Here is a 12000-nt window from a genome sequence, read left to right as displayed (position 1 = left end):
TGACGTCCTTCAGACAGGATGCTGTTACCGGCTCTTTACATGTGAGTGATGTGGAGAACGTTACAGGAATGACCACAGGAGCTGAAGCTGGGCCGTCCGACACCGAGGACATCGATCCCAGCACAGCAGCAGGGTCCAGACCTCAGCCTGACTCGGTGCTGCGGTGGGTGTGCGTGAACGAGCTGAAGCTGTGCAGAAGAATCATCATCGAGGCCAAAATCCCTCCAACAATGTGAAAAACTCGCACATCAAATTATTGCTGCTGAAAGCTGTTCAGTGATGGATGCACTTCATACTGACTGGGTCTCACAGACTCATCATTCAGGGGAACGAATCCATGTACCTCCGTAATCCTTTGAATGCAGGCTCAGATATGAAGGTTGTTTAAATAAAATTTCCTGATTATAGTAAATGTCTTTACGGTAATATGTGAGATGAAGCATTTCATATATTTAACAGCAGCAGGCCGGAGTCGGCTCCAGGAATCTGCCTGGCCTCGTTTGGAGGCCTGTGGCCTCTCGTCCCCTCCTAAACAAAAGCCAGTTTTCTGTTTCTATTAGATTGACATGAGTCATCGGCGGAGAGCAAACATGGCAGTTTGTGTGGGTGTATTTGACCGTTTTTGTCTTTTTCAGGAGGGAGAGAAAGGGAGGGAGCAGAAGAGGAAGAGAAATGGGGGCTGATGAGTTCTCCTTTGCAGTTTAATTATTCTTTGGCCTAAATGAGCCGTCAGCCGACAAGTTTACAGCAAACTGCCTCCCTGCCCCCCCAAAAAGCTACTGCTTTACTCTCCCTTTGCTCTCTCTGCTCTCTGCTTCAGTTCCAGTTATCCTGAGCAAAAATCTGTTTGTTTGCATGACAACTTTACATTCTTGTGCCGGCATGTTTGCATGACAGCATACAAGACAACAATGCCCTCTCACAATCCGCCGTCCATTTAAGGGCCACGCTGCCTGGAATAATGGCTGGCAGATAAAGGGGTCCGCAGGGGGTCGATCTGGTGCTTGTGAACGGGACAGAGAGTCACGCTAGGCCTGATGTGAGAATGTCCAACCTGCCCCACCCTGAGATCAACTGACTCGCTCTCAGGGACTCGCAGTGCTGCAGTTTCCCCTCAGGGTTTGAGGCAGCTGAAGTTCACAGCACAGAACATTTATACCACCTTAGAAACACACAAGGATGCAAAGGATCCACCTGTTACCCAGCGATGCCTCATCACAGTTAAGTGACTACATCACGTTAGCTAAGCTGAACTGCTGCTGCTAATTCAAGAAGGAATAACTGGGGCTCGTTGAGTGTCTGAAGCGTCGGCCTACATGAGCTTTATTCTATTTGATGAGCCCTGACTGAACTCAGCATCCTCATTCTCAGAAATGATGAATTCATCTGCCCCCAAAATCCTTATAGAAGAGCAAAAACAGGCTGGAACCACATCAGGAGAAGTGGGAGACCCCGGGGCACCACTGAGTCAGAGGACACACATCTGAGTTTAATGAACAGCTACGCCGCAGGTCCTCATCTGACAGCTTCATTAATGGGATTCACAAAACACCAACAATGAAGACGCAGCTCCAGGATGCTCCAGGATGCTCCAGGCAGCTCCAGGATGCTGGCCTTCCAGGCAAAGTTAGAATGAAAATTTACTGGAGGCCAAGGTAATGCCATCCAGAGTAAGTATCTGGTTAGACACCATGTTTGATGCACAAGAACTTCAGTTTGATCTGAATTCAGAAGCAGGAAATTAGAGGTCTTCCAGCCCATTTTGATGCCATGACTGATGTCAGTTACCTGACCATATATTCCCTTTCCAGCTCCATCTATACAGCTAACAAGGATCATGGGATCCCAGCTGACCCTGGAAGGAAGTGGGTAACACCTGACAATGAGTTAACCACGGGTCACACCTCCAGCAGGTGAATAACTCTAACATACTGTGACCCGCTACAAGCTGCAAGACTAATGAGAACAGTGTGAAACTTTCCAGGTAACCCCAAACCTCTGAGCATAATACACTTAAAAAACACACGGGATCAATAATATTGAATAAATGTTGTTTATTTGTGTTTGTAAAACTTTGCATATTTAAGCTTTAACTGAACCCGAATCAAAGAGCTACAAAGAGGCGAAGCTGCTGGAGCTGCTGGTGGATGCAGAGATGGTGAACTCGTAGCTCGGCCTGGACGCAGCAGCACGTTCTCTTTAGTTGTGGTTGATCGTTTCAAGCATACCGAACCCGTAAAGGTTAAAAGGCCGTGACAGGGACACACCTCTCCTCTTTCCTGACACGTCCGGTCTGTCTGATGTGTTTTACTAACAGATTTCTGAGTTTTGTTTGGACCTTATGGTGGCAGTTACAGCCACTGTGTGTTTGCTTATTAGAACATTATTCCATAAATCTACTCCGAGTATCTTTGACTCCAGATGTGCAGATACATTTGGAGCCAGTGGGTGTAATCCTGAAATCAATTCCTCCTCCCTGCACCGTCAGACTTTACCTGCTCTGTCCAACCATGTGGCCTTAAGAGGTCCACTTACACCAATATATTTAGTAGATGCACAGGGATTAGAAAGAGCAACAGCGTCATGGTATCATGTGACTGTAACAGTGTATAGCAGCTGACAGGAGGTGGGGTTTCTTACAGATTATCATGTAAAAAGCTCATGCTGACAGAAAACTTGCTAATGATGTAGAACAGGCAGGAAAATAAGGTCATAGGTCAAAAGGTCATAGGTTTCAGAGCTGTGTGAGAGGAAATCAAAGGAGGCTGTTTATGCTGAGTGCGGGAGAAGAAGCAGTGCGATCCTGTCCAGGTGATGCTGGAGGAAGGTGGGGTTGAGTCTAAAGGTTCCTCTCCAGAAGGACACTCTTTAAGTCTGCGGGGCAGTTGATGGTGAAGGTGGTGTGGGAGGTGTTTCGTCTTTCAATGAGGGCGGCGACAGCCTCGCCCAGGTCCAGATGGTTCAGGTAGCCGGGCGCCATGTGATCAGGAGTGGCTACACCTGTGTTAATCTTCACCTGGCAGAAGAGAAGAGGAGAGGGGATGAATGCAGCTGTAAGGTGGAGAGCAGAGGGTCTACTAATGGTGGGGCTGGAGCTGCAACCTTAGGCTCCTCCTGTCCTTGTAACAGGTGGTCAATACTGCCATCGGCCCACCACTGCTGTGTTAGTGAGGCATGGCAAAACTGTAATGCTGCTACAGTACAGGTGTGACTACACCACTGCATTTACCATCCATCAGAACTCTGTGAGGCGGACCTCTGGCTCTGAGTGACTCCAGCCTGCAGTCACATTAATGCTCAGAGGAACTGCTGACGGTCAGATGGTTTAATAACTAATTTTAGCCGCTTCCAAAGATGATTTCTCAGACGGCTCCACGAAACATCTGAAGCATCAGTTAGAGAGAAGCAGATCATGTTTTTGCTTCTTACAAAACCCGATCAAAGAGGTCTAAATATATACAGAATCATGTATAAGCAGTATGTTGATCAGCTGTATGAAGCTGCATTCATGCCTCGCTCTGTTTTATATGTCAGGCTGGGTAAGTGGGCGCACCTGCACATTTCCACCTGTGAAAAGGCCGATCCCAAACTGGAACTGTGGACATCATCACTCAGCAGTGATCACTGTGACTTTCTTCCTGCCTTATTAACTTCTGTCTGAATACATAAAGCACCAAGAGCTGAATCTGCACCGTCACTGCATGGAGTTATTATCACACAGTTATCACCTCCAGGCAGCGTGGGAGGACCTCAGGCTGGAGTGTGTTTGAGACGCAGCGTGACGCTCACACGCTCAGCCTAAAGCAGCAGCCTGCTGTCTTTACTGCACGTGTTTGTGCACAGCTGGACATCAGTGGACTTGTTACCGCGGAGCTGAGAGGTCAAAGGTCATGTAGTGTGACTGTGCTGGTACCGTTGCAGTGCACGTGTGAAAGAAGACAGAAACGTGGTTCACAAATACGAGTGAGTCGTAACTGAGAGACCCGGCCTCCAAGCTGACTTCATTTTGTCAGGTCTAAAGGCTCGAGGCTTGAAGTCATGTTGTTTGTGTGCTTCACCTGAGGCCCTGCTGTGTAACCATTACAGTCTCACCTGGTTGAGTTTACAGGGCAGCTCGGGGTACTCCTCTCGCAGCACCTGGCAGAAGGCCAGGGTGCTGGCAGCTCCCACGGTGAGGAAGCCTGTACCGGGCATCAGCAGCTTCTCTCCTGCTCCTCCTGTGGCAGAGCAGCAAAACACAACATGAACACACACCTGATGCCACAGGACGAGCAGCTTTCCCAGGTGACTGCATGAGAAACACCTGAGTCGGCAGCCGGCGTTTCACCGTCTGAACACGCAGTTTGAGAACATGGCAGCTGTTTTACTGACCCCAAGTGGACAGAAAGAATAAAGTTTGACTCTTGCTTTGTTGCACACAAAAATTACACAGAGCTCCAGTTCAGGGGAAACACAAACACAGCTCCACCAGAGAACAAACTTCCTGATTCTCTGATCCTTCTGCTGAATTTATTAGAACCTGCCAACAGTTTAGCACCGAGGCTGCTGCAGGTGGAGATCAGCGGCTCACCTGTGATCAGCGTGTAGGTGCAGTTGGAGTCGTCCCTCACCAGGGGGAAGAAGGCCTTCCATGACACAAATGTGCTGAAGAGCAACGTCTCAATGACCTGCAGATTAGACAGGAAATGAATCAACATTTAGATATAACAGGTACCATTACAGCACTAGTGGAACTAACAGGCCGAGCTGCTACGTAATAATAATAATAATAATAATAATAATAATGTCATATTTTTCATTTCTAGACTGCAGACAGTCGTGGATTATGTGAGGAATGTGGTTTGGAATGGTTTGCCAAGCAAAGGCTTCTCCAGAATCTGCATGTCATTCAGCACTGATGCCATCATGGCTGCTGAGAACACGTCGGATGATCCCGGTCCTCTTTGGGCCGGAATACTCCGTATCCATGATTTCCTAAAGGAATCTGGTCACAGCAGGTTTTCACTTCAGCATCTTTTACTGATATGCTGAAATCGGCTCTTTGACAACTTTACATTAACACCATCGTTATCACCTTTCTTTGCCCCCACCTCTCTGAGTTTTTGCCTGGGGGGGGGGGGGGGGGGGGGGGGGGGGGGGGGCTGCTTGAAGTGTACATGTTTGCTTCAAAGTTTAAAAGAAATAATAAATCAGTATATGGAAAAGTAGGTGTGCACTGACCCAGTGTAGATCTTTGAGGGACTGGGTGTGTGGGGGTCCTCCCTGCCACCAGCTGAAGCCCAGAGAGGAAACTATGTCGGTGACCTTCCCCACCTCCTTCAGCAGGGCCTGCTTCACCTGCTCCGCCTCCTCCTCCGACCCTGAAAACACAGACGCAGGGCTTCAGGAGAGGAAGGCGTGCTGATGGTGCTGCAGTCATGGGTTTGTACAGGAGGGCACTGAAGCTGTTATTGTCTGCCAGTCAAATTCATTTTCATACTCTCTGCTTAATCCAGCTGACTGCGTCCCAAAATCCAGGCTGAGTTTTACTCTGTGCTGCAGAACGTGCACAATACCAGCTCTGTGCACCCCGGAGCTCGGAGACACACGGGACACGTTCCACATTCAGTGCGTCTCCATCACCAGAGTGAGATATGAAAGGCCACCAAACAGCCACAATTACCTCATCAAAACTATAACTCAGAACAGCTGCCGTGGAACAGCACAGCGCTCTATGACAGTGTGAAGGCAAATATTTCATGCAAAAACAACAAATATGCCAACAAGATTTTTCAGGATAACAGCCAATCACTGTCGTACAATCAGAAGCATTAATGCTGTCGTAGCTGTTGGTGCAGCTCCATCGGTGGTGGAACTTGATTGGCTGTGGCAGCAGTGAGAGGGGAACATCATTCCCAAATCCTATTCTTTAAGGTGCGGAATTGTTCTTGGGACAGTGCGATCCTAACCAAGCAGTTATCAGGTCAAATGGGAACGCTGGCTCTCGGTGGCCCATGAAGCCACAGCTGCTCTGAGTACAACAGCAGGTATTTAAGCAGTCTGGTGTTAGTAGATGATTCAGCACATTTATTCAGAGCTGCAGTTAAACGGAAGCTTTTTTGTCTTTTTCTGGAGTCAGAGATCATTAAAGGGAAATGCTGCGTTTTCTCTGTAAGGACTGAAACACATATCTAAGAGTTTGGCAGTGAAGGAAGTGTGGGGGGTGCTTTGGGACACGAGCGTCAGCGCTGTAACAGGAGCCTTTCAGGCTTCCTTCAGCAGTAAACGAGCGGTGCAGCGGTGCAGCGGTGCAGGGGAGGGATGCACACAGCAGTCACAGTCAGTAACTTTTCTGCAGAGTTCTTTGTAGAAAATCGAGCTTAAAGAGTGTTGAAATGATCCCGTCTCCTGGAGATGAATGTGTAAACACGGTTTTCCCTGTGAGTCAGGAAAAGTCGTGCATGTTTGGACAATTAAATTTCCAAACTTGACTCTGCACACTGCAATATAGATGTGAAAGAAAAGAGTCCAGGTAACAGCAGACTCCTGATAATCAGGTGCAGATTGAACTAAAGGACAGGGAACTTTATCACGCTGTACGGTGGCGGTTTGTATTTGAATCCAGATCCAGAGTTCTGAGACTGGGAGAGGTCAGGTGGGTTTAACCTCCTCCTCTCACTACCACACGGTCTGTGCAGCTCTGAAATGATCGATGTATCCTGGTAACAGGGTGCAGTTAGAGTTTGGTGTCTGGGCTCCATCAGCGGGCAGTGATGGAGGGCAGCACCGACACGTCAGAGGCTCCGATGGAAAATTCTGCAGCTTAAATGGGCCACCGTGCACAGAGGGTGTGTTGGTATTTGACGTGAGGCGAGTCGGGCATGTTCGTGTTACCTGCCTGAACTAGCTCACAGGCTGTGCTCCATTACTGCCAAACACAGTCTGCCTGAACATTTGGAGCCTGCGTGAGTGAACGGCTTCAGATTCTGAACTAAGGCTTCAGAGCATCGGCTCCACAGATCTGAAGGGTCGTCTGAGGCTGAAACATCCAGCCAGTCCTGGAAAACCTGAGTGACAATAACGAGAACTCGTCACCAAACAGTAAACACATGTTCCTGCTGCTGCGAGTTCATTTCAGTATTCTAAAATTATAAGCTGCGCTAACTGGACTTTAAGCTGGCTCTGGTGGAGTGTGAACACCCTCTACCCTCCATTACTGAACAGTCAGTACAGCGTGCCAATTTCCAAGCTGAACATGGAGACCGGAAAAGCCAGGATTGAACCACCCACCTTCTGATGAGTAGACGATCAGCTCTAACTCTCAGTTATGGCCCCACAGAAAGCTGGATAAGTGAGGAGGAGTGCCAGGAGGAGTGCCTGGAGTTCATCCAGGAGATGTGGCTGAAACACAAGTACTACCTCTAGTACACCCTCATGCCTGTGCTGGCCAAAAAAACTATACGGTACAAAGAAGCTTCTAAAGTGAACTAAAGGATAAAAACATGTCCAACCTGATAGTAAGAAAATGATATTTTCTTACCAGAGTTGGTGGCAGTCTTCAAAATAATAACGTCATTATCAGATTGGTAATTGGTTTTGTGAGAAAAGAGTAGGTGAGATCTCCCTGCTGGCTGGAGACTCTGCAGCTGTGATGTGTGTGCTGCCACTCCCGTACTTTGCAGCCACTCTTTGTAGACTGATGCACGTTCTGACTACAATCTGGATCTTTATTTAAAGAGTTTGCCAGGGGGAGTCAGTAATTATGTGATAAGGATTATGGACAAGAGCAAACAACCCTCAGAGCAGAGGCGGGGGGGATAAGTAACCCGACTTACCCACATTTCCCACTACAGTGGTGAGGTTATCCTTTGTGCTGGGAGAGACAAACGATCGGAGTTTCTCCAGTCGGCTGCTGTCTCTGGAGATCACTGCCACTTTAAAACCTTCACACACACACACACACACACACACACACACACACACACACACACACACACACACACACACACACACACACACACACACACACCTTTAATGCAGATACTGTAGCACCCATCCCTCTCACATCAGAACGAGCAGCCTCTAACTGAGCTCTCTGCTCAGTTCAAACAGAGCAGCTGCGGTGATCTCTAATCTCAGCATCCTCCTTCTCAGCAGCACGGCACAGTAAATCCCCACAGCTCTGAGAACAAACACAATCCAAACATGATGCCAAAAACTGAAATTATACTCATCTAACTCCCGCCATAAACTGTAATTTAGTCTAAGATGATGATGAAAGGAATTGTTGCAGAGCCTGAAATGAGGGTTCAGATTGATTTATGATATGACTTTATGGGACTGTGCTGCTAAGACTCCCCACAGAGGAAGACAGGTATGACAAACCAACGTGTACAGTGACACACTTGAAAAACTGCCTGAGAATGTTTATTCTGGCTCTGCTGATTTCCTGATGAGACATGCTCATACTGACAATGAAGCATTATTATGAGAACTCCATTGTGTCATATTGATAATTCCCCATAATTCTTCATATTAGAGGAACCTGAACAGGAGGCTGAGCAGCCTGTAGCGTTGAACATATCTCTGTGACGATGGATACAATAAATTATTTGTTGATGGATTTTTGTGTTGTGGTTTAATTTTTTGTCACATTGGTGCTGCCACAGTTCGTATATATATATATATATATATATATATATATATATATATATATATATATATATATATATATATATATTTTTTTTTAGTGACCTGTCGGTGTGCTGCCGGGCAAAGAAACGCTAATGCACTGGGCAGTTTTACGCACGTTTTTACGCACTTACATCGGGCTGTTAGTTAATCGTCTAACAATTCAGACACAATAAAAAAAGGCGCACAAAATGCTCATAAAGTGTTTACAGTGCAGTTTATCATGATGAGATTCCTCACGCGTAAAAGCCAAGAGACGGACGCCTGTGCGTAAAAACGCAGAGACGCCGTCTGAATTCCGTATCCACCTCTATTTCACTCAGTCCATTTCACCCTCCAAATGTCCTTCGAGCTACAGAGAAGTTTTCCTTTGTGTCCCCAAGTGGCAGCTTACCTTTATCCAGTAGTGCTTTAACGATCCCGGAGCCCACTTTTCCCGCTCCTCCCAGAGCCAACACAACCCTGTCCGAGTTCGACATGCCGACTGCAGCTGCACAGACCTGCTGGAGGATGAAGGTTGGAGGATGACTCTCGAGCTGCGCTGGAAGAGAAGCTGCTGACTTGTGCAGAGGATCCTGGCCAAACCGGGGTGCTTTAAAGGGTCACAGGTCCGCCCTTCTCCCGGGGTCACTGAAGCCACGCCCATACGTTGTGTCCGTGTTTGTCTACGTATGTGCGTGACTGTGTATGTGTGAGTGAGTGTACTTGCAAGGCTGCGTTTGAAAGCAGCAGTGGGAGTTTTAGGTCAGGGGAGTGGGGCATGAGGGCATGTTTCGGGCACACCTCAGGGCAGCTGTTTGGGTGTTTGCTTGAATTCAGGGTCTTGGGGTTTTGCTGGTATGAAGATATCCCGCCTCCTCCTCCTCTCCTGCACACACACTGCTGTTCCCCTCCACTCGCTCTCATAACTTTATGCTTTGTATGAACACGTAGTTGCACTGTGTGTATTCTATAAAGATCATTGTACTACTTCCACTATTTTAATATTGAACAATGACACCAATTATCAAAGGTAGCTATTAGTATGAAAAATATTGCTGGTTCAAGCCTTACTGCATTCTCTCTGATGGACAGCAGGGTGCAAATACCTCAGTCACATTCTCTTGTTACGAGCGCAAATATAGCTTCAGTCCCCCAAAGGATCCTTATGACTGCGCTCTCAGGAGCTTCAGTGGAGCATCTTCTGACTTTCAGGCAGAAAAAGCTCCGGGCTGTTAGAGCTTTGGACTGAAACAGATGTGGAATGCGACATGTTGACATACAGTGCTGTGAAAAAGTATTTGCCCCCTCCCTGATTTCTTTGACTTAAATGTTTCAGATTATCAAATTTTAATATTAGACAAAGATAACCCCAATAAATACAAACTGCAGTTTTTTTAATGATAATTTCATTTATTAAGGGAACAAATGTATCCAAATCTGCCCTGTGAGAGAAAGTCATCACCTCCTAAACCTGATGATTGGCTGTTCCGCACTCAGCAGCAACAACTTATTTTTTAGGTAGACAATTTTAAGATCTGTCCAGAGACAACAGATGAAAAATAGCCTTTTGGCTAATTCTGGTGCATTTACTATAATGTTAATTAATGTACACTGTCCCTGTCAAATAAACTAATAATAAAAAATAATAAACAACTGCACTCAGGTGTTTGTGAGAACTGGCAGTGAGTGTTTCTCATCACTGTGGAGGAACTTTGGTCCACTCTGCAGCATGAACGGCCCGCTGAAGGTCAAAGCATCTCAGTCTGATTTAAGTCCACACTTTGACTCAACCGCTCCAAAACCTTCATTTAATTTGAGCCACTCAGAGGTGGAGCTGCTGCTGTGTTTCTGGTCACCGTCCTGCTGCATAGCCCGAGTGAGCTTCACGGTACGAACTGATGGGCGGACGTTCTCCTTCAGGATCTTCTGGTAGAGAGCAGAATTCATGGTTCCATCAGTGACTGCATGTCGTCCCCAGATCATCATACCATCACCACCGTGTTTCACTGTTGGTCTGATGTTCTTTTATGAAATGCTGTGTTAGTTTCCGCAGATGTAACGGACTCAAACCTTCCAGAAAGTTCAGCTTCTGTCTCGTCAGTCCACAGAATATTTTCCCAGAATTCTTGGGGATCATCCAGATGGTTGTTGGCAGATGAACAGAGACTGTATTTTGTTAACAGAATGCACACAAAAATACATAAAAAAGTCTCGTGCTTTTCTCCCAGATCTGCAAATGTAGCAGAAACATGGGTCATACATCCATGTAATGTGTTGCTGTAAAATCTGCCCTCAAAAACAGCCAAAGAACAAATAGTTTAAATGTTTTTATTCTTTTATGTCCGCCTGTGTTCCCTTTGCATCTGGAAACCTCCTGACGTCCTCTAACAGCTAAAGAGGCTCACCTGTGGTCGGGTCACACAGGTACAAAGACCATCCTGCGTGTAACACGCCAGTGGTTCATGCAGAGGTGAGGCTGCCGCAGCAGGTGAAATGCTGCCATCTAGTGGCCGAAATGACACTCAGGAAAACCGATTTTATGGGTTTATTCGGTATCACAGTTTGTAGCTTCTCCCTGTTTCCACTGTTTCTGTATTTCAGTCCATTTCTATGGAGAGCCGTTTCATTTAAAATGAAATAAATAAATAAATGAATAAATAAATATGGCTATTGATAAATAGCTACCGGTCTACCGGTCGATCTACGTTCCTACCCTCACCTATGGTCACGAGCTTTGGGTAGTGACCGAAAGAATAAGATCGCGAATACAAGCAGCAGAAATGAGTTTCCTTCGAAGGGTGGCTGGCCTCTCCCTTAGAGATAAGGTGAGGAGTGCGGCCATCCAGGAGGGGCTCAGAGTAGAGCCGCTGCTCCTTCACATCGAAAGGAGCCAGTTGAGGTGGCTCGGGCATCTGATTAGGATGCCTCCTGGCCGCCTCCTGGGTGAGGTGTTCCGGGCATATCCCACCGGGAAGAGGCCCCGTGGTAGACCCAGGACACGCTGGAGAGATTATGTATCTCGGCTGGCCTGGGAACGCCTTGGGGTCCCTCCGGATGAGCTGGAGGAGGTGGCTGGGGAGAGGGAAGCTTGGGCTTCTCTGCTTAGGCTTCTGCCCCCGCGACCCGGCCCCGGATAAGCGGAAGAAAATGGATGGATGGATGGATGGATGGATGGATGGGCTATTGATAAATTATTAATAAACATTCCATGAAATAAATAAATATCCCCATGAAATAAAATAAAATATTTTTAAAATAAATTTTCACTATTATTTTTTATTATTATTTTATGGATTTTATGTGAAAGCCAGCGGGGGTTTGAAAAGGATGTGCCGGCAGTCAGAGGTT

The 12000-nt window shown here is 46.9% G+C and overlaps 1 protein-coding gene across 2 annotated transcripts; it reads right to left on the bottom strand.

The window, feature by feature from the left end:
* Positions 1-2301: 2301 nt before the first annotated feature.
* LOC115782137 (uncharacterized) lies at positions 2302-9251 on the bottom strand. Of its 2 annotated transcripts, XM_030732175.1 has the most exons (6): positions 9065-9251; positions 7815-7922; positions 5221-5360; positions 4571-4667; positions 4093-4217; positions 2302-3016 (listed from the first exon to the last, which is right to left on the bottom strand). In XM_030732175.1, the coding sequence occupies exons 1-6, from the start codon at positions 9147-9149 to the stop codon at positions 2840-2842; spliced, it is 732 nt and encodes a 243-aa protein (XP_030588035.1). In that variant the 5' UTR covers positions 9150-9251; the 3' UTR covers positions 2302-2839. The 2 variants fall into 2 exon arrangements, with proteins under 2 accessions (XP_030588035.1, XP_030588036.1); XM_030732176.1 differs by lacking the exon at positions 7815-7922.
* Between the last annotated feature and the right edge of the window lie 2749 nt (positions 9252-12000).

This window comes from Archocentrus centrarchus, chromosome 6 (assembly GCF_007364275.1).
Source record: "Archocentrus centrarchus isolate MPI-CPG fArcCen1 chromosome 6, fArcCen1, whole genome shotgun sequence".
NCBI lineage: Eukaryota > Metazoa > Chordata > Actinopteri > Cichliformes > Cichlidae > Archocentrus > Archocentrus centrarchus.
Note: the sequence above shows the minus strand (reverse complement) of the source record. Positions and strands in the feature narration are given on the sequence as shown.